At 49.4% G+C, this 19,385-nt stretch overlaps 1 protein-coding gene across 1 annotated transcript in view; it reads left to right on the top strand.

Annotated features, from left to right (window-relative positions):
• Positions 1 to 19,385, top strand: part of SEL1L3 (SEL1L family member 3) — a 104,839-nt gene that overhangs the window by 57,915 nt on the left and 27,539 nt on the right. Inside the window, exons 10-15 of the mRNA XM_036240545.1 lie at positions 1,100 to 1,311; positions 2,717 to 2,896; positions 9,348 to 9,467; positions 11,143 to 11,283; positions 15,394 to 15,456; positions 18,310 to 18,486. Of these exons, the coding sequence (XP_036096438.1) occupies positions 1,100 to 1,311; positions 2,717 to 2,896; positions 9,348 to 9,467; positions 11,143 to 11,283; positions 15,394 to 15,456; positions 18,310 to 18,486 (893 nt within the window). The remainder of the gene's footprint in view (positions 1 to 1,099; positions 1,312 to 2,716; positions 2,897 to 9,347; positions 9,468 to 11,142; positions 11,284 to 15,393; positions 15,457 to 18,309; positions 18,487 to 19,385) is intronic.

The following is a 19,385-nucleotide window of genomic DNA, read 5'->3' as shown; positions in this document are numbered from 1 at the left end:
GAAAGTTGTTAATACTATTTTAGTTTTGGATAGAATGAAGAAAGTCAAAGAAAAATGTTGGACATAACCATTTCTAGGCAGTTAAAGTTTTAGTTTGAAATAAAGTAACCATACCTCTTTAAATGTAAATAGGGTGGTCCTATGTGATCTTTTGTAACATAGCACAGAAAGTAAACATTCATTGTCTGAATTAATGAACAAGAGAGAGGAGTAATGTAAATGGACTTTAGAAGACTGATACACTTACGTGATAGGGCCAAATAACTTGCTAGTTTGGGCTTCAAATGTTTATCAGATTTAGAGAGGAGTAGTTAGAAGGAATTTTCTATTGATCAGGAGGTGGGTGCGGCAGAGTGAGTAGGAGCTCTGGCTTCCTGACCCGCGAAGCTGGATTCTGAGGGTGGCTCAGCCGCTCACCGGCAGCTTTTGTACCTTTAGACCGGTTAGTTGACCTCTCTAGGCCTCCATCTCTTCTTCCGAAAAAATGAGGACGCTAATAATAGTACCCACCTCATAAAATTGTTCAGATTACATGACATAATTTGCATAAAACACCTAATGCAGTGTTTGGCATTTTGTAAGTCTTCAAAAAAAGTTGACTCATTCTTGTTACTGAATTTAGAAACCCACGAGAAAAACTGGGGGCCAAAGATAGGAAAGCATCTCAAAATTAGTTTCTTTTGTTCGACTTTTTATAGCAGCACCTCGGAACTATTTCTGAAATGAAACATGTTCTCCTTCTGAGAGTCGTAGAGGGAAACAAGTCTCTGGAAGGTTGGGGGTTCCTGATGTGGTGCTGAGTTACCCCTGACTGAGTGAATTACTCTCTCAAGGCGCTGCCTCAGCTGTGTACCCCACATCACTTTCCCCAGGATACTAGGCTGTCATTTGGTGCCAAAGGAAAAGCTATTTGCAGAATGACACCATGGCGTCCCCAAAGGGTTTGATTTATCTCCCCGGAAGGTGGTATATTTCAAGGCTCTGCAGAACCAACCATATTAATAACTTAGGTGGTTTAATTGGCTTTTCCCTCTTCTTTCTAAAGCCGTGTCGATCCATGGTCATTAATTGCGTGGGCTGTGAATTGTGTTATTTACAGTGCCGAGGCACCAGCGTGAATCCGTATCGGAAATCGGCGGGATGATATTTGAGAAGGCTGTAAAGAAACTCTCCAGTGTTGATGGTCTTCAGCAGATTAGTTCTGTCGTCCCCTTCCTGATGGATTCCAGCTGCTGTGGCTATCATAAAGCATCCTACTACCTCGCAGTCTTTTACGAAACTGGATTAAGTGTACCTCGGGATCAACTGCAGGTAGAGTATTTCATGGGATCCAGGGATATCGGTCACCCACACCGTATTTGCAGAGTAATGCGCTCATGCCGCAGGGGCAACTGGACAGGTTTGTGCTCCCAGGATTCCTTTAGAATCTTTACACTCAAGAACAACATCCTAGGGCTGTGTCAAATACAGGCTCCGACTTTCAGTGTCCCCTGCTAGGCTCGGGGACATCATTAGTATATGCTAAGGAACAGTTTGGGCAGGGCTTACCAGAATCCCGGCCCTTCAAGAACAGGCACCTTGTACCCAGTTCTTGTAACTGCTCTGGCTGAGGGGCCATTATCTCATGACATCTTAGCTATAATGAAGTCATTTGGACTTCTAAACCAAGTTGTTGTTTTTGTTTTTAACTTTTTTTTTCTCTATTGATTTGAGAGAGAGAGGAAGGTGGGGGGAGAGAGAAAGAGAGAAACATCAGTGAGAGAGATTATCGATTGGCTGCCTTCTGCATGCCCCCCACTGGGGATCAGGCCCACAACCTGGGCATGTGCCCTGACCTGGAATCGAACCAGTGACCTCTTGGTGCATGGGTCAACGCTCAACCACTGAGCCACATCAGCTGGGCTAAGCCAAGTATTGATACATTCCACACGATTTTATTTTTGGTTCTGGATCCATTTCTTATGCCACTTGCATAACATTTGGAATCATGTTTGTGCAAGTGCTGCTAAACGGTCCCTGGTCACCACGTTTCAGATTTGTTCATCCTGCGCTTGGAGAGTCATACTGTTTGGATATGCCCAGGTGGCTCCGTGTTTCTTTTCAGTGACTTCAGTGCATGTCACTGGCTTATACGAGCTCATGATGGATGGTGTGCGTTCCCGGTTTCTGAGGCACTCCCCCCAAAGGTGGGGTAGACCAGAAGATTCTAGCCCTGTCTCTGCCACAAAGCGGCTGATTGGCTATGGACAAATGACTTCACCTCTCTGGGCTGCGTGTCCTCCACTCTGAAATGAGGTTGTGGGGCCAGCCTCAAAAGACCCTCCCCAACATTAACTTTCTGAGAGCATGAGGTCCGCTATTCGGATGATCTGGCCATAGATGGAGTACCTGAAGCCGACCAGGGTCCCTCAGAAGAATCAGTGGATACGGGAAGATACAGCGAGAGAGGTCAGGGGAAGGCCCCCATTTGCACTGAAGAAGGGCACAAGCCAAGGCATTTTACGCTATTAGACATTTAGAAAGACAAATACCTGGCAATCTGTAAACCTCAAGAGAACAGCTGTGTTTTCTTTTCTAAAGATATTTTTAAGGCATGTGAACATGTTTTGGAATGACTAGGATCATATATAGGGAAGGGGCCAGATGACCTCTCAGTGGTTGGATTTTATGGCCCTTATCTCTAGCCTTGTAAACACTGTCCATTTTTTCCTAACAGGGCATGTTGTATAGTTTGGTTGGAGGCCAGGGCAGTGAGAGGCTGTCTTCAATGAATCTTGGGTACAAACACTTCCAGGGTATTGATAACTACCCCCTGGATTGGGAGCTGTCCTATGCCTACTACAGCAACATTGCCACAAAGACACCCCTCGACCAGCATACCCTGCAAGGAGATCAGGTATGAAAGACCAGTGGGGGGAAGTGCTCATGGCCCTGTTACCAGGACTTCCTGAATTCTTAGTGTCTGCACTGTGGCTGTCCGCATCCGCTGGCCTCCGGAGGCTGAGCATCACTGAAGGGGGAGCAAAGCTTTCTTCCCTCTCCAATTCGTATTTCCACCTGTGCTCTCCCACTGAACGGAGGGACAGTCCTTCGTGTATCCATGAAAAGCTTTTCATGAATGGGAGGACTCATATGCAAAGGGTAGCTCTGTCCCTGAACAGATTTTGATTTTGTAAGAAACATAGGTATCGCCCCGGCCAGTTTGGCTCAGCAGTTAGAGCATCGGCCTGCGGACTGGAGAGTCCCAGGTTCGGTTCCTGCTGAGGGCACGTACCTCAGTTGCAGTTTGTCCCCAGCCCTGGTTGGGGTCATGTGGGTGTCAACCACTCGATGTGTCTCTCACGTCGATGTTTCTCTCTCTCTCTACCTCCCCCCGCCCCCCGGCTCTACCTGAAGATAAATGCAAAAAGTATCCTTGGGTGAGAATAAAAAAAAAGTAAGAAACATAGGCATCTTCTTGTCTTTGTTCCATGACCACGTGACATGGTGGATCTGGAGCTGTTAGGGAGACTGAGCAAGAAGGGCGCCTATCAATATGTAATAAGCAAGAGGGATCTATGATATAAAGAAGCAGGATCCATCCCTAGCTATGTTCCCACTACTAGGCTCCCTGAGAAGCGTGTCTCCATTATGGGATCCTTGCTGGCCCAGTGCTCCCCAGTGCCCGACAGCACATGACGTCTGCACTGACTCCAGCCCCTGACCTTGCAGGCTCCCAAACCCTTTTGGCTCTTTCGGCAAAGGTATCAGTGGCTCACGTCTACTCACAAAACATAATGTGTTACATTAGACCCACTGATGGATTGTGTCCAGACTTGTAAGGGTGACAGCAGCTGAAAGTACAAGTAATGGAGGCCGGGAAGCAGAAAAGCGAAGCTGCCTCTAGATGCCAGAGACGTGTGTCCAGTGGCGGTGGACCAGGACATGCTTGGCCTCTTGGAATGTATTTACGCGTCCTCTTTCTCCAGAAGGGATTTGAGATGCTTTTTGTCTAGCACCAGTGTTTGAGTTGAGAGGAGGTGCAGGTAGTCTGTCCTAGAAGTCTGCAGTTCTTTCTGTAAAGGGCCCAGTAGTAAATATTTTAGGCTTTGCCTACACAGTCTCTATCGCAACTGCTCAGCTCTGCCAGAGACAGTATGTACATAAAAGGGGCGCCTGGGTTTAGGTAGCCGCTGATACTACGTCAACTGCTTTGCTGGATTTGGCCTTGATCGAAGCCGTAGACTCTTGATTTTCTCTACTTTTGCTTGGTGAGCCTAGGAAACATGCTTGACTGGGTCGGGAATGTGGAATCGTAGGCTGAGCAGCTAATTGGGAACCAGACCACTCACTGTTCCCTCAGAAACCCACAGTGCAGAAACCGTGTGCTTTGATGATTAGGAATGGATGGTTTCCAGAAAAGAAATCTACAGTGACTGCTGTGCGGTTATGAAATAAATGACTCAAAGATATATGCTGTCAGTGAACATTAAACACGAGTCAAGCTATAAAACACCAAAAGGCTGTCGGCATAGACATCTAATTCCTTCAGAAAGTGATTTCTTTTGAATAAACTCACACATTCTTATCAACAGCATATGTAGTCTCTCAGTGCATATAAGCCAAGTGCAAAATTTGACCTCCATTTGACAAGAATTAATCTAATTGATAAAGTTTTTTAAAAAGTATTCTGAAAAACATTCATACAAAATCAAGTCATGAAATGATATTGCCGTTGTTCTACTAAGCCTGGATGTGTTAATGATGTCCTATATGTATATATTATACTTTTAAGAATTCTAATTCAGCATAAATTAGCGACGGGAAATGGTATGTTGCTAACAAGCTCCTTTTCTTTTGAAGATTTGACACATGAAATGATATGATTATGAAAGAAAATGTTTAATTGGTCAGAACCAGTGAAGATGAATAGAAATGATCCATCTTGCAGCTGAAAAGTCGTATGATTAAGAATGCCAGATACGAATTACACAGTTAGAAGAGTTGTATCATAGCTCATTTTCTTAAGAATGTGTAATTAATGGCTTCTTGAGAATCGAAGCAGGTGCCATACGTTGGTGTAAATGTCCTTTTGTTGAGAAATCTATTAATTCGCCAGCAGCACGTAACAGATGAGGAGATACGGAAGGCCAGACCCCTAATTAACAAGCCGAGGATCCATCAGAAGTTCTTTTCTTGATTCTTGTTTCATTGTCTCGTTTATGTAACTCAAGGTTTGCGTCACTTTATCTTCTGTATAAGTAACCTCACTTCGCGTCACTTTATGATTTCATGGGGCTCTGCTAAAGGTTGAAGAGACAGGACCTGCTCTCAGGTTTTGCTTGTTTCTGTAGCTTAATCACAAATCAGTGCCTCTCATTCTCATCACCCTTCAGAACTTGCTTTCCTCCAGTTTGGTCCACAGCCTCCTCTCCCTACACCAGCTAGAGGGCAGGGTCTCGTCTCATCCACGCCCCTGATTTCCACTGTCCTCCACATGCTGGTGGCACTCATACCTTCCTCTTGGCCTGAGCTGTTTTTCACACCCGCGTCTGTGATCCTGACATGCTGCAAGGGACACCCAGCCTCTCCTGCTCTCTGTTCTCCACAAGCACCTTGACTGATGGCACCACTTCCCAGGCTACGACTGGGATGTCATCTGTGCTCCCCCATCCTCCTGACAGCCACAGTCCCCAGCAGCTTCCTTGTCGCCCCGCCTCTTCCCATCTCCATCCCTGCTGCCACAGCCCACGTGTCCTTTGTCATCTCCCCTGAGCTGCTGTGGTAGCCACCCGTTACAGGCTGAACGGTGTGCCCCCCAAATTCATACGTTGAAGCCCTTGCCCTCAGGACCTCGGAATGTGACTGTGTTTGGAAATGGGGCCTTGAAAGAGGTAATTAAGTTACAGTGGAGTCATTAAGCGGGCCCTAATCCAATATGACTGGTGTCCTTACAAGGAAAGGAGATTGGGACGCAGACAGAACAGACAGGGATGACCATAGGAGGACACAGCAAGAAGACGGCCGTCTGCATGCTAAGGAGAGTAGCCTCAGAAGAAACCAAATCTGCCAACATCTTGATCTCGGACTTCTAGCCTCCAGAACTAGAAGACAATAAGTGTCTGGTTTAAGCCACCCGGCCTGGGTATTTTGTCACAGCAGTTCTAGCGGACTAATGTAGCTCCTAACTGGTCTCTTTCCGTCACCCGGCTTAGCCCTTCCCCTTCTCTTCCCACGGAAGCCAAAGTGAGCTGTGGACAGTGGAGGGTCTCGACCTGGCTACGCATCAGAATCACCTGGCAGCTTAAAGAACACATCTACACGGGCTCCACCCCACAGTCTGTGGAAGTGAGGGTGGGGCCAGCGTATAATGTGCTCATACGTATTTTGAAATCTCCTCAGATGACTATAATGGGCAGCCGGTGTTGAGAAGCACTGACCCAGAAACACTGAGCCCAGCTCGTCACTTGGCGCAGGAGTCGCTCCTTGACCTGATTTCTCTCTGCTGCCCCAGCCTGTCTCAGCCACACACACACCCGCCCAGCCTGCCCACCCTGGAGAACCCAGCCTGTCTCAGCCACACACACACACACACACACACACCCGCCCAGCCTGCCCACCCTGGAGAACCCAGCCTGTCTCAGCCACACACACACACACACACACACACACACCCGCCCAGCCTGCCCACCCTGGAGAAACTAAGCTTCTGGCCACACCTCCCAGCCCCGCGGTCTCCTCTGCCTGGTGTTCTTTCTGCAGGCTCACCAGCCTCTTCCTGCCTGCTGACCCCTCCTCCTACTTGAACACAAGGCTTAAGCTTCACCTCTTCCTTCTCCCCTTTGCCTTGGGGCCTTGGCACCAGGCACCTCCCTGCCGTTGCTCTTATGAGGGGCGTTGGGTACGGGGTCATAGACTCGGCTTCCCCAGGAGGCTGTGAGCTCTGAGACAGCCGCCTTGTCTAGTCACATCAGTGACCCCAGGGCCCAGCAACGTGCTTGACATATAGTTGGCACTGAGTGTTTACTGATGGGATGATGGACAGGCTGGGGTACAGAGCGTCCAGTACAGTGATGCACACAAAGGGACAGTAATTTGTTGACTCGGGGGCTTTGTGACGTGACCGGTGTTCATTGTTGATGGCCAGTACCCAGAGCAGTGGCCGTAACTCCGCCTCTCTTGTGTTCACACCTCCTTAGTATGCAGCAGCCCCTTTGGAAAACCTTGGTTTGTGCTTTCTTGTCTCCCCATCGTTACTGACGCTATTCTCTCATTCTTACTTTAAAATCCCAAAATGTTCAATTTCAACAAAGAACATGCATGCACACCCTATTGGGAGCCAACCATTATAGCTGATCTTAAGACCACCCACCCCGGCAGCTTCCTGAAGTTAGCTGAGGTCGGTGCTCTAAGTGTAGGCTCTGAAACAGGCCTGCGCCTGAGCCCCGGGGTGCCTCAGGGAACGCACGCGCTCCGGGAAAGGGGCCGTGGGGGGCCTGCTCCCAGCTATGAAGATTTTCTCCTGTCTTCCATCCTCGTTCTCTGTCTGTCTCTCTCTTACTCCCTCCTTCTCTCCTCTCCTCTCCTCGCCACCACTGGTTACCTCCCTCTCTCTTTGCCTCTCTTCCTTTTTTCTTCTTTCTTTCTCTCCCTTCTTAATACCCCTGCCTCATTTTCTCCCCCCTCTCTCTCTCCCCCCTCTCTCTCCCCTCTCCTTTCTCTCTCCTCCCTTTCTCTCTCCCCTCTCTCTCTCCCCTCTCCTTTCTCTCTCTCTCTCTTTGAAAAAGTTAAGGAGGAGAAGAAGAAAAACAACTGAAAATCCAAACTCTCTAGTTGAACAAAACACTTCCGGCTGAGAATTCCATTATTTGAGCAGCTCAAGCTTCGGCCCGTTCCAGGCTCCTCACCGACGACTGTGTCCCCTGGCGTTTGAGCTGAAGCACCTGCGCGTTGGCCACACGCTTGGCAAAGAGTTAACAGGCTAGAGTCCTTGTGCCCAGGCAGGATTCCAGGACCTTCCTGCTAGAGGACATCATGGGGAGCTGGTCAGAGGTGTGACTCTGGGCTCAAGCCAGCCTGGCTTCCGGGGCCAGGTCTACAATGTGACCGACCTTGAGTTCACCTTCTGCACCTCGTTTTCTTTCTTTGCATATAAATCGAGGACAGTGGTATTTGGGTCACAGCCTTGTTGTGAGGACTAAAGGGGGGAAAAGCAATACTTGTTAAATACCCAGCACAGAGTTGGTTTTAATAAGAGGTTGTGGGCATCATTGTTCTTTCTCGTTGTTGCTCTTTGCTTGGTGGCCTCCCGAGTTAGGCATCTGGCAGGAATTAATACCTGTTGAGTTCTGAGTCCTCACACTGTCCCCAAGTCTCAGTGCCCTGAAAGGGACTTCTGACTCCACACAGTGACAGCGGAGAAGGCAGCTGCAAGACCCTCTCCGGAATGGGGGTGTAGGCTATAATTTGTGCATTTAAGTACATTTTCAACTAACCAACAGAGAGGCCAGAAGGGAAGCCACCTCCTTGTTCTCCGAGGCTCCTTTCCCAGACTCGCCCCGATCCAGGGGTCCCGCCGCCGGCCTGGGCCGTGCTGGCAGGAAGTCTGGGGGGCCTCGCAGCACCGTCAGGTACGGCTCATGGTGCCTAAGGGGTGACCGGGAAACGACGGACCTGGGGTTTTGATAAAACAGCCCAAATTTCTAGTTCAAAACGAGTCTTTTTTTTCTTCAGAGGAGTCAGGGACTGTGGGGCACAGATTGAAACATTTTGGAACCTTCCCTTTGGGTTCGTCCTGAGCACCCCGGCACCTGCTTGCTCCCACCCTCGGAGTTAGCATGCCCTCCTCTTTGCCAGGTGGAGTGAATGTTTGGAAATAGCCAAAAGATATTTGAAGCTGAGCCTGCTAAATAAAAAGGATTAGTCATGCAGGATAATAACCCTTTGGGATACAAAAAATAAGGTTATACTTAGAAAATATTGATTTACCTTTTTTACCGCTTCGTGTAAGGTGGCTCTGAAATCAGAGGCACAAAGTAGACTTCTGAGCAGCTTAAGTGATAGAAGTGGAAGTGGAATAAATTTTGTCCTCCCAAGGCAAACGCTTTTATACGAACAAAAATACTCATTTAGATACATTGGGTTTGTTTAACAAGAACTTGATCTGATGATAGATGATAGATAGATGTAGTGGGCAACCTTCATAGTTCAATTATTCATCTAGTTTTCCCTTGAGCAATTTCTGGTGTAAGATGTCTTGACTTTGGCATGCCCGTATCACTTAGATGTTTCCTTTCTCCTTTTCTTCCGTTCCTTCTTCTCTCCCTTCCTCCCCGCCTTCCTTGCTTGCTTCCTCCCTTCCTTTTCAGGCATACGTTGAAACAATCAGACTGAAAGATGATGAGATACTCAAGGTACAAACCAAAGAAGATGGAGACGTCTTTATGTGGTTGAAGCATGAAGCTGTCCGGGGCAACGCGGCAGCTCAGGTGAGAATGTGGTCCGCTGCCCTGGTGACCCTCAGCGGTGACAGACCCGGCTATGCCGTGGTAGCATAGTACCCAGACCTCAGTGGCTGAAACAGTGCTGGCTTGTTTCTGGCTCACACTCTGCCTGACAGGGGTTGGCATGAGCTGTGCTCTCATAGTCCCCAGGAACCCAAGCCAACAGCCTTCAACAAAACACAAGTGTCTGAAACCACGACAGCAGGGTAATGACCATGGCACATCACAGGCGGCTCTCAACGCCTCTTCTCAGAAAGTGACACACGTCACGCCTCCCATTTCATTGGCCGAGGCAAGTCACTTGGTCACTCGACTTCAGGTGGCCAGTAAGTGCAGTCTTACCCTGAACCCAGAAAGAGAGAGCCACCGTACTTATGACCAGTCCTAAAGGCTACCAGCAATTGCACGAGCTAGAAGCAAAAAGGAGCATTGTGGGGTGCGGGAGAGATTCGCTGGGCACTGAGAAGCCCATAAATCCAGCCAGAAGAATAGAAAACCATGTGCCAAAATGATCCACCCATCTCTTGAACATGTCTTGTCCTTTCAGTGGGCTTTTAAGAGGTACTAGAAAGGGGAAAGGCTGAAGAACATCCCCATCTGCCCCTTTGCCTTGATTTCACTGTGAAGAGCCCCCGCTGGGAGCCAGCTAAAGCTGATTGCCCTGGGAGGGAGGGGCCTCCTTCCCAGAGGGTGCAGCCCTTGGCTTCCTGCTCCTGGTGAGCAGTGTTGGGAAGAGCCTCTGGTCTGCTACGCAGGCAGAAGACCAGAAACAGAAAGAGAAAGAAAACAGAAAAGAATAAATTCTTCAAAAGCACGCATTTCAGACCCTCTAGTAACAGGTCTCCCACACTCTGTAGAAGTCTTCTTAGCATTTCAGGAAATATTTCTCCGGAGGTTGTGAGTATTTAGCAGAGATGGGGTGGGGTGGGGGTGGGGAGGAAAAGAAGGAGAAGAGAGAAGCAGCAGAAAGAAGGAAAGACCATCGGGCCCACATGGGCTCCATTCTTGGGCGTCTGCTCGTAGCCTGCGCGCGTTCTAGCTCCAGAGCCACTTCCTGGGTGCGTTAGAGCCTGCACAGAGAAGCAGTGGACACTTCACTGTTCGGCAGAGCTTTGTTGAGTGGTTTCTCTGAGCTCTGCGGGGTGGAGGCTGAGGGGTGAGGGCAGACAAATCACATCTTGAGGTTTCCACCCCCAGAGGGCTCCCAGGCTTGAGTGTAATTGTGAAGCCAGCCTGTGGACACGGAGGAGATAAATGCTGTAGAAAGACACCCTCGCTGATACAGATGTGCCCAGGCCCCTACACCGTTCACAGGGCCGAGGACAGGCAGTGCCTCCCAAAGAAGGGGGTGTGGAGGAGAGGAGAGGCTGATTGTCTGCAACCAGCCGCGGCCCTGGGCACAGTTTGTTCACATGCATAGACGTGCACACACAAGCATGCTTGCACAGATGCACTATTTTCCATTTGTGTCAAGGACCTGCATTTACACAAGTCCACTGTTAGGGCTCTGGCCCCCAGCTGGAAGATACCACGTGTCTAACTCATTCTGGTTCTCAGTAGAAAAACATTCCAAGCCAGGTTTGTCCTCCCACCTTTCAAAACCTTTTATGTTGAGCATTACACGGGAAAGTCATTATTCTGAATTGCTATTGTCTTGAAGCAACGATTGGCCCAGATGTTGTTCTGGGGGCAGCAAGGTGTGGCCAAGAACCCCGAAGCAGCGATCGAGTGGTATGCCAAGGGTGCCCTGGAAACCGAGGATCCCGCGTTAATCTATGACTATGCCATTGTGTTATTCAAGGTAAGAATCACTCTGTGCTGAAGCTGTGCAGCTCTCAGACTTCCCGAGCAGTCTCCTGAAGGCATGCCGTCCAGTGGGGCCCAGAACCAGAGAAACTCCGTGCACGCTTCTGCCGCTCTTCACGGAAGCGGTACTGGCTGAAAAGGCAGAGCCAGAGCAGCCCCCGATCTCGGTGTCAGTCATTAGTCTTAAGCCTGGCACCTGGGTTCTCTTTGCGTCTGCAAGAGCTGTGGCATTCTGGAGGAGACACCCATATTTTATGGCTCAGTCTGTGGCCGCCAGCCCCCAAAGGTGCTGCAATTTTGCCACCAGGCCGTGTTGTCATTAAATTACAGCTTAAAGTGTGTGTTTGGGCTGGATCCCAACAGGCCTATTGATCAAACAAAGATCTTGGTTTTCAGCCTAGAGAATAGGGGCAGGTGGGAAGACCGTTCACCCAGGACACCGGATGGCTGGAGCTCAAGTCCCCTCTGCTGAGTCCTTGGAGTTACCTGATCTCATGGGACAATGGTGATGGCCACACATGGAATGAAATAACACAATGAATGGGCTTTGAGAACTATAAAACACCTTGTGTTTTATCCAAAATAATAATGGTTCACAGAAATTGAGCATTTATTACCTGATTCACATGTATGAACGCATTTAATCCTCACAACAACCTTGCGAGGTAGGCACTCTGGTATGTTATTGCTATTTATGTATATGGTAACAGGGAACAAGAAAGGTTTCATAACTTGCCGAAGGTCACACAACTGGTACATTTCAAACCTGGGACTGGGACCTAGACAGTCTGGCTTCAGAGTCTGCTCTTCACTCCCAAATACAGAGACATCAATTCACCAGTCTGGGAAAAGTAAAAAGCTGTTGGCTCTGGTAGGGAACCCTTAGACCCTGTGTTCATGCCCAAAGAAAGCAGCTGCCCCCAGATAGCAAGCGTCCTCAAACAAAGGCATGGATTCATGTGGCCAGGCCCATCTCCAGAACCACAGCTGTGGCCACTCACTGATTAACAACCATGACTTTTGCTACATGTGTAACCTTCCAAAGCCTTAAAACCTATTGGTTGTTATGGTTTCCAAATTTATGGCCTGGACTTGGTCTTTCCAGTTGTCAAATCAACATGGAAATGGTTTGACTCTTAGCCATCTGACAATGCATTCATGCATTTGTTCAATAAACACCCATTCAGGGCAGACACAATGCCAGGCTGTGCTAGATGGAGGGCCATACAGATGCACGGGCCACGCTCCTGACCTCAGGGGGCTCATACCCCGATAGGGAAGACAGGACAGAGACCAGCATGAGGAGAGGCACCCGCCCGCCGGAGCTGGGGCTGGCCACTGCCCAGAGCGCGTGAGTCAGACCTTCCTTCTGCGCACCAGGAACTCAGTCTAGAGGGAGAGGCAAATACATAAATTACTCTGCAGGTGACAGAATGTTTCCTCGGGGTCTAATTTCCCACACCTTAAAGCTTTTCTGATTTTACTGCATTTTAACTAAGTTATTCCTAAGTGGGATGAGCGAAGCCCTTCCCCAGCATTTCAAGAACGAGGCCTACCTCCGGCCGGAGTCCTCTGTAAGTACATGCCATGTGAAGGCACCGTGCAGAAACGGGCTTTCCGAACGCGAAGACCCACAGTGTGCACTGGGCTGGCACTGTGTGTGCGTGCGGCTTATTGTACTCAGATGGCGCCGCGGCGGAGGCTGCCGTTTGTCCAGGACAGTTGGGTCCCTCCCACTTTGTACCCACGTCAGGATGGAGCTTTGACTTGCACTGCGTGCCTGTCCCCCGGGAACTCACTCGGGGAATGTTACTGAGCACTTATTATGTACCAGGACTCTACATTGCTCTTGCTTAACAACTCCCAGTACTACTCAGATCTGAGTGTAGTGCGTGGTCTTTGTGCAAGACATCACCCCAGGCCTGATTAAGTAACAGATGCACCGGAACATCCCTACCCTAAAACTCTGCTATCTCAGTTCTGGCTGCAGATCTAATCGTGAGGTTTTAGATAAGTCAGCCTCTCTGAGCCCCGGTTTTATGTCTTCAAAATAAAGAAGATAGAAAAGATAAACTTTGGCTAGCAAACAGCCTGGGATTCTGGTGCTTTTCCAGAAGTCAAAAGGTTGTCCCATTGACACCTCCGGTTATGCCAAGGAGCCTCCCGTCCCCTCCCGCTCCTCCTCCTAATTAAATGAAGTCATGGTGCACTTCTGAAAAGTATTTTCACCTTCCACTTTGCTTCAGGTCGTCGGTTTTATTAAACAGGCAAGTGAAGTCTAATAGGAACTTCTTGGTGTATGTCGTCTAACCTTTAGCTGGGCTCAGTTTTATTTTGGGTCCTGAAAGATAGAGAGACAAACATATTCTGTGTGTTTTCTGAATCCTGCAAGGAGGTTATGAATCGTACTTTCTCAGCACAGAGCTGAAATGTGGCGTAGTGGTTATAAACTTGCCTGCGTTCAAATCCCGCCTCTGCTTCTCACTCACTGTGTGACTCAGGGCACGCTTCTGAGATGGGAGCGATGGCAGCCCCTCGGCAGGGTTGTCCTGAGGATTAAAGATGACAGGCCAGTGCTTGACCCATGTTAACGCAATAATGTTTACTAATGCTGTTTCATTTTCTATAAAGCTGCCCTGGCCGGTTTGGCTCAGTGGTTAGAGTGTCGGCCTGCGGTCCAGAGAGACCCGGGTTCGATTCCCGCTAAGGGCACGTACCTCAGTTGCAGTTTGTCCCCGGCCCTGGTTGGTCGTGCCGGTGGCAGCCACTCGATGTGTCCCTTCACATCGATGTTTCTCTCTCTTTTCCTCTCTCTCCCTCCCACTCTGTCTGAACAAAAAATGGAAAAATGTCCTCAGGTGAGGATAAAAAAAAAAAAAAAAAATCATTTTCTATAAAGCTAAGTGTTTAATTAGAGTTAAAAGCTGGATTCATTGCAAAGCCCACTCGCCTTATATTACATGTAACTTCATCAACCATTGTGTCTGAGACCAAGACTCCATGGGGTACATGGAGGGTGTACGTGTCCATAACAGACTCTAAGTGAGCTTGGAAGAAGTAGTGGTTTTCACCTGTCTCCCCTCGCCGTCCATCCTCATTGTCAGACTCATGTCAAGAGAAACGTACGAGACCCCTCCCGCCCCCCCATGTCCCCACACAGTCCTGCAGATGTCTCAGCACAGAGGTCCTCTCTTGAAGTAAGAACCCCAAAGCCATTGCTGTCTGTGGTACAGCGAACTCCTCTGCTGGAAAAACTTGATTTTGCTAGAGGAACCTTGTTCGTTTCTGTCAACATCTGACACAGCTGATTCCAAGGGGTCCGAACTTCTTCAGAGACGGTTCTCAAGCTGGTTCTGAAGCCACAGTGTCCCACCCTGGGGACTCCGGTGAGGACCTGGGAGGCTGCAGAAGACAGCCTAATAACTCTTGCCTGTCAGACACAGATAAAGTGCTTTGTCTGGCTGCAAATTAGATAATCCCCAGAGAAACACATCCAGGATGACCAAACTCACTTAACCTCAATCACAGATTCCCCCAACAGCACCTGTGGATTGACGGGTGTGCCAGCACTCGATGATAAATGGGGACTTGTGTATGGATGCTAAACTGGGAGGCTACGGTTGTTGCCTCTGCCTCACAGATAGAAGAAAAATGATGATGATGATGATGATGATGTAACGACACTGCTTATAGAAATCTTTAAGGTTAGGTTTATTCCCTGGCCGGTTTGGCTCAGCGGTAGAGCATCAGTCCACAGACCAGTGAGTCTCAGGTTCGATGCCAGCCAAGGGCACGTACCTTAGTTGCGGTTTGTCCCCGGCCCTGGTTGGGGTCGTGCGGGAGGCAACCAGTCGATGTGTCCCTCTCACGTTGATGTTCTTTCTCCCTTTCTCTCCCTCTCTCCCCTTCCCACTCTATCTGAAGAGAAATAGAAAAGTATCCTCGGGTGAAGGTTTAAAAAACAAAAAGAGATTAGGTTTATAATTAAGAAGGTTTGGGTTTAATATTTTTTAAGTATTTTATATCGAACACTGACCTGTGTGAGATTTTTGAGTGCATGCTGGGATTCTTTTCTTCGTAACCATTGCTGTTTATCCTTGCTTAGGGTCAAGGAGTGAAAAAGAACAGACGGCTTGCCTTGGAGCTCATGAAGAAAGCGGCTTCCAAGGTAACGCTTTTGCATTTTGTCAGAGGAAAACATTGGCACCACACCCCCACTCGAGAGAGTAAATGGCCACTGTCTGCCTACAAAGCCCGAGGTAGACATGGAGTGGGGCGGGAGGGGCCACCAGCTTTGCAACATCAGTCGTTTCTGAGCTACACACATACAGAAACCGCCGCAGTGGGGGCGGCACGATTCAAAGGCTGAATTCACCTTCAGTCAATAGAATTCAGGCCAATTTTGTTTGAAGGCTAAAATTATAATCAAGGCTGCCCTGATAACAAGCAGCGGGGGCTCCTTGAAAGGAATGGATATAAATGCCGTTGAATTAGGAAAACCAAAAGCTTAATTCCTTTGAAGGTTAACCCTGTCATGGCCAATGCCCATGTGCTTCTCCGCCTTGAATAATGGGGCTGTTTATCAGGTTTGTTGCCAGGTTTAGGAATTATTTTGCTTTTGTGACTATTTACTCTTCAATGTTGTCATCAAGCCAGCTATTTTCAGTATAGCACTACAGAGGTTATAGCACGACATGCTTGTGAGGGGACACACACACATGCATACGTATCCCAGCGTGCAAACACATGCACATCCCAGTGCATGCACAGCACACATGCACACTCATGCACATGCATACAGATGTGCAAATAAATAGACCCGTAGAAACCATTGTAATGTTACAGCCTTAACAGGCCCTTTGTAGCCCTCTGGCTCCCGGATGTTTCTGTCTCCAGGGCTGCTCCTGTCTGCCCTACCACCAAGGCTCCCGAAGTAACCAGGCTGGTCTTCCTCATTCCCTTCCTCTGGGGAGCTCAGAGTGTCTGTTTTCTGTAGGACCAGAACTTGGAGCGTGCAGTGAGAGCCAAGAGGCTTTTCCCCACCCATGTGGTGGCAGAGGGCATGTGCCAGGAGAAGGGAGCCCCCTGAGGTGCACACCAGCTCCTCACCCAAACACAATTCCAGGGCAGAAATAGAAGAGCGGCTGGGTGCTGGTCAGGGTGTCGGTTCCAGAGCACTCCAAAGCGGGGCAGTGGTGGGCTTTCCTGGCAGGTGGGAAATTTGCATCTCTTTAGCCATGCTGGCAGTGCGTTGGTCGGATGTGCTCCACTCTGCATGTATTTTTAGCAGGCTCAGATGAGCAGTGGGGGAAACGCAGTTTTCTGGCCTGGAGTGTCACATCCTTAGAAGCGTTGCGAGATTCCCACTCGCTCCCCGGCAGGGAGTTATTAAGCTCCTACTCTTTGTCAGGCACTGTGGTGAAGGCTTCACATAATTCAGTGTTTGGAATTAGCCAGAAGTCACTTGAAGGCAAATCTGTTGACCAAGCAGTAAATGTCCAGAACAAGGGATGAGTATTTAAGAAATAAAACAAGGCTTCTTGCAGGGTTCCTGAACTCGGTCCAAGTATAATTCCTGAAGGAGTTGTGTGGATATTTTGAGTGATGACAGGTGCATTTGAATGAGCTGCGGTCTATGGAGGAAGGCACTGCAAAAGCCACTTGGATATGTCCATCCTGGGGGTTTGTTCCAGAGCTGGCCTTGCCTCTTTACAGTATGTCACTGAAATGACCCAGCGGGACCTGCCTTGTGCCTGGTACTAGGCGAGGCTCAAGAAGAACGCTTGCTCTTTCCCAAGCGTCACCTCTCTTGGGGGCCCGCAAATCCGAACCCCACTCTGGATCCTCAGGGTGTCGGATTTGGGTTCCATTTTGTTGAGCATGAGCATTCTAAGAGTGGCTTTTGTTCATTCGTCAAATCCTTACTGAGCACTTCTAGGCCAATGTAGGTGCTTGGGATACAAAACAAAGGTCCCTGCCCTCGTGGAGCTTCTGTTCGAATGGGCTCTGTTCGTGTCTCTCCTGGTCTTCCTGGCACCCGTTCCTCACGAAGACCAGCAGGCGCAGCCCTTAGGAGCTCTGAAGAGGGGGAGGGCTGCAGGCTGGGACCAAGGGACACCTGGTTCTCACCTGTGAAAGGGAAGGTGAAAGAGATTTGGTTCCCCACTTGGGCTCTAACTTAACAAATCTCACAGACACACATCCTTTGCCCCTCGAATTCTTTCCCCTGCTCATTCAGGGCAGGAAGGCGGGGAGGAAGGAGCACACACCCCTGCAGGGCACCTGAGCCTCCGGCAAGCAGGCTGGAGGCTGCCGGTGGGAGCGGGCGGGAGCGGGCGGGAGCACCTGGGGAAAGCAGAGGCGGCCCCCTGAGAGCGTGAATCAGCACAACAAGGAAGCTCGAGGCTAGAATCGCAAACTGGCCCTTCCTGGCACCAGCCCCAGGTTCAGACACGGTTCCGAGACTCCCCTCCCTCCTCTCTCACCCTGTGCTTCTGCCTCAGCCCCGCTTTGGGTCGCTGCGCAGTCACAAGCACCTGTGCTTTGCAAGTAGGATGTCACAGCTGCTTCCTTCGGAGGGCTTGTTGGTGTTCAGGACAGAGTCATCCACAGAGGGGCAGACGGTCACTAGAAACCGTCCCGCCACGGCAGGCCACGGGCCACCTGTTGTAGCTCAGCAGTCATGGGTGTCAAGGACACTGTTGACACTGCAGGACAGTAAGGGTTTTTGTAGACAAGGGCGTGGTGTCAGCCAGAGGAGCTGAGTGAGGGATGATTCGGGGCCAGCGTGCTGCTGAGCTGGAGGCAGCAATCCCAGCGGCAGCTGCGTGAAATCCACCTGGGGAGAGCGAGTGGGCCTGCGTGTTCCAGCACTCGGCCTTCTTCAGTGCCGTCTGCCCCAAGGGAGACAGGAAAGGTTTCGTTCAGACTCATGCAGAATGTTCTCACAGCCATTGATTCTCTTTAGGCTTCTTTAACAAAATAAAAAACAAAACAGTTTTTTTCTTGTTCTAAAATCCAGGGCTTGCATCAGGCAGTCAATGGTCTGGGATGGTATTACCACAAATTTAAGAAAAATTACGTCAAAGCGGCAAAGTACTGGTTAAAAGCAGAAGCAATGGGGAACCCAGATGCGTCATACAACCTTGGAGTCCTGTATTTGGATGGCATTTTCCCAGGAGTTCCTGGAAGGAATCAAGTGAGTAAGACTTGAGGCAAACTGGGCAACTGTTCAGTCACACGTTCATGAAGCTTCGTGGAGGTGTAATGTATGCCAAGCCTGACGGGGCCCTGGGGGAGGCACAGACATCACCCAAGACACAGACCAGGTTCTCAAGAAACTCAAGGGTCCAGTTGGGAAGTAAGATAGTGAAGAGCAAAGGATGGCATTTAGCCAGGTGCCAAGGGTGTGCTGCTTGATATGACCCAGACAGTTCTGGAAAGGGGGAATGTTGAATGCCAAGCAGTCAGGAAGACTTCCTGAAGGAGGGAGACTTGGGCTGAGGAGGGAAGGGGAGATGGCAAGGTGAGAATGCGTGAGAAACCAAGAGACGGTGCAGAGATGGATCCTTCTGGAAGAGGGCTGGATTCCGATAGGGTGGCCTGATCTGAGAGCACATTTAAACATAATGGAAACAACAGTGATGATCTTTCGTGTTTGTTGAGCACTTCCTCCGTGCCAGACGCCCTCAAAGGGTTTATGTGCACAGCCCGTGTCATCCTAACCACCTCTGGAATAATTACTATTATGTCCATTTTACGGAATAAGCAACCAGCGCTCTGGAATGTTCGTAACAGCATCAAACACTTACTGGAGTCAGGACCTGGATCCCTATTGACATATAAGCTCATCATTATTACTAGTAATATTGATGACAATAGTGTAATGAGTTCCATTACATTTAACAAAAATTCACTGAACGCCCACCCTGTGCCAGGCGCTCATCCAGGCCCTGGGCATACAGCAGCCGACACGACTTCTCTGCCCTCAGGAAGCTTACATGGCAGTTGGGGAAGAAAGACGGCATTGAATGTGTAACCCGAGGGTGTTATAGGAGAAATCAAGCAGGAGGAGGACAGGGAGGGTGGAGACTGGGG

Source organism: Molossus molossus, unplaced genomic scaffold (genome assembly GCF_014108415.1).
Source record: "Molossus molossus isolate mMolMol1 unplaced genomic scaffold, mMolMol1.p scaffold_m16_p_1, whole genome shotgun sequence".
Classification (NCBI taxonomy): domain Eukaryota; kingdom Metazoa; phylum Chordata; class Mammalia; order Chiroptera; family Molossidae; genus Molossus; species Molossus molossus.
Note: the sequence above shows the minus strand (reverse complement) of the source record. Positions and strands in the feature narration are given on the sequence as shown.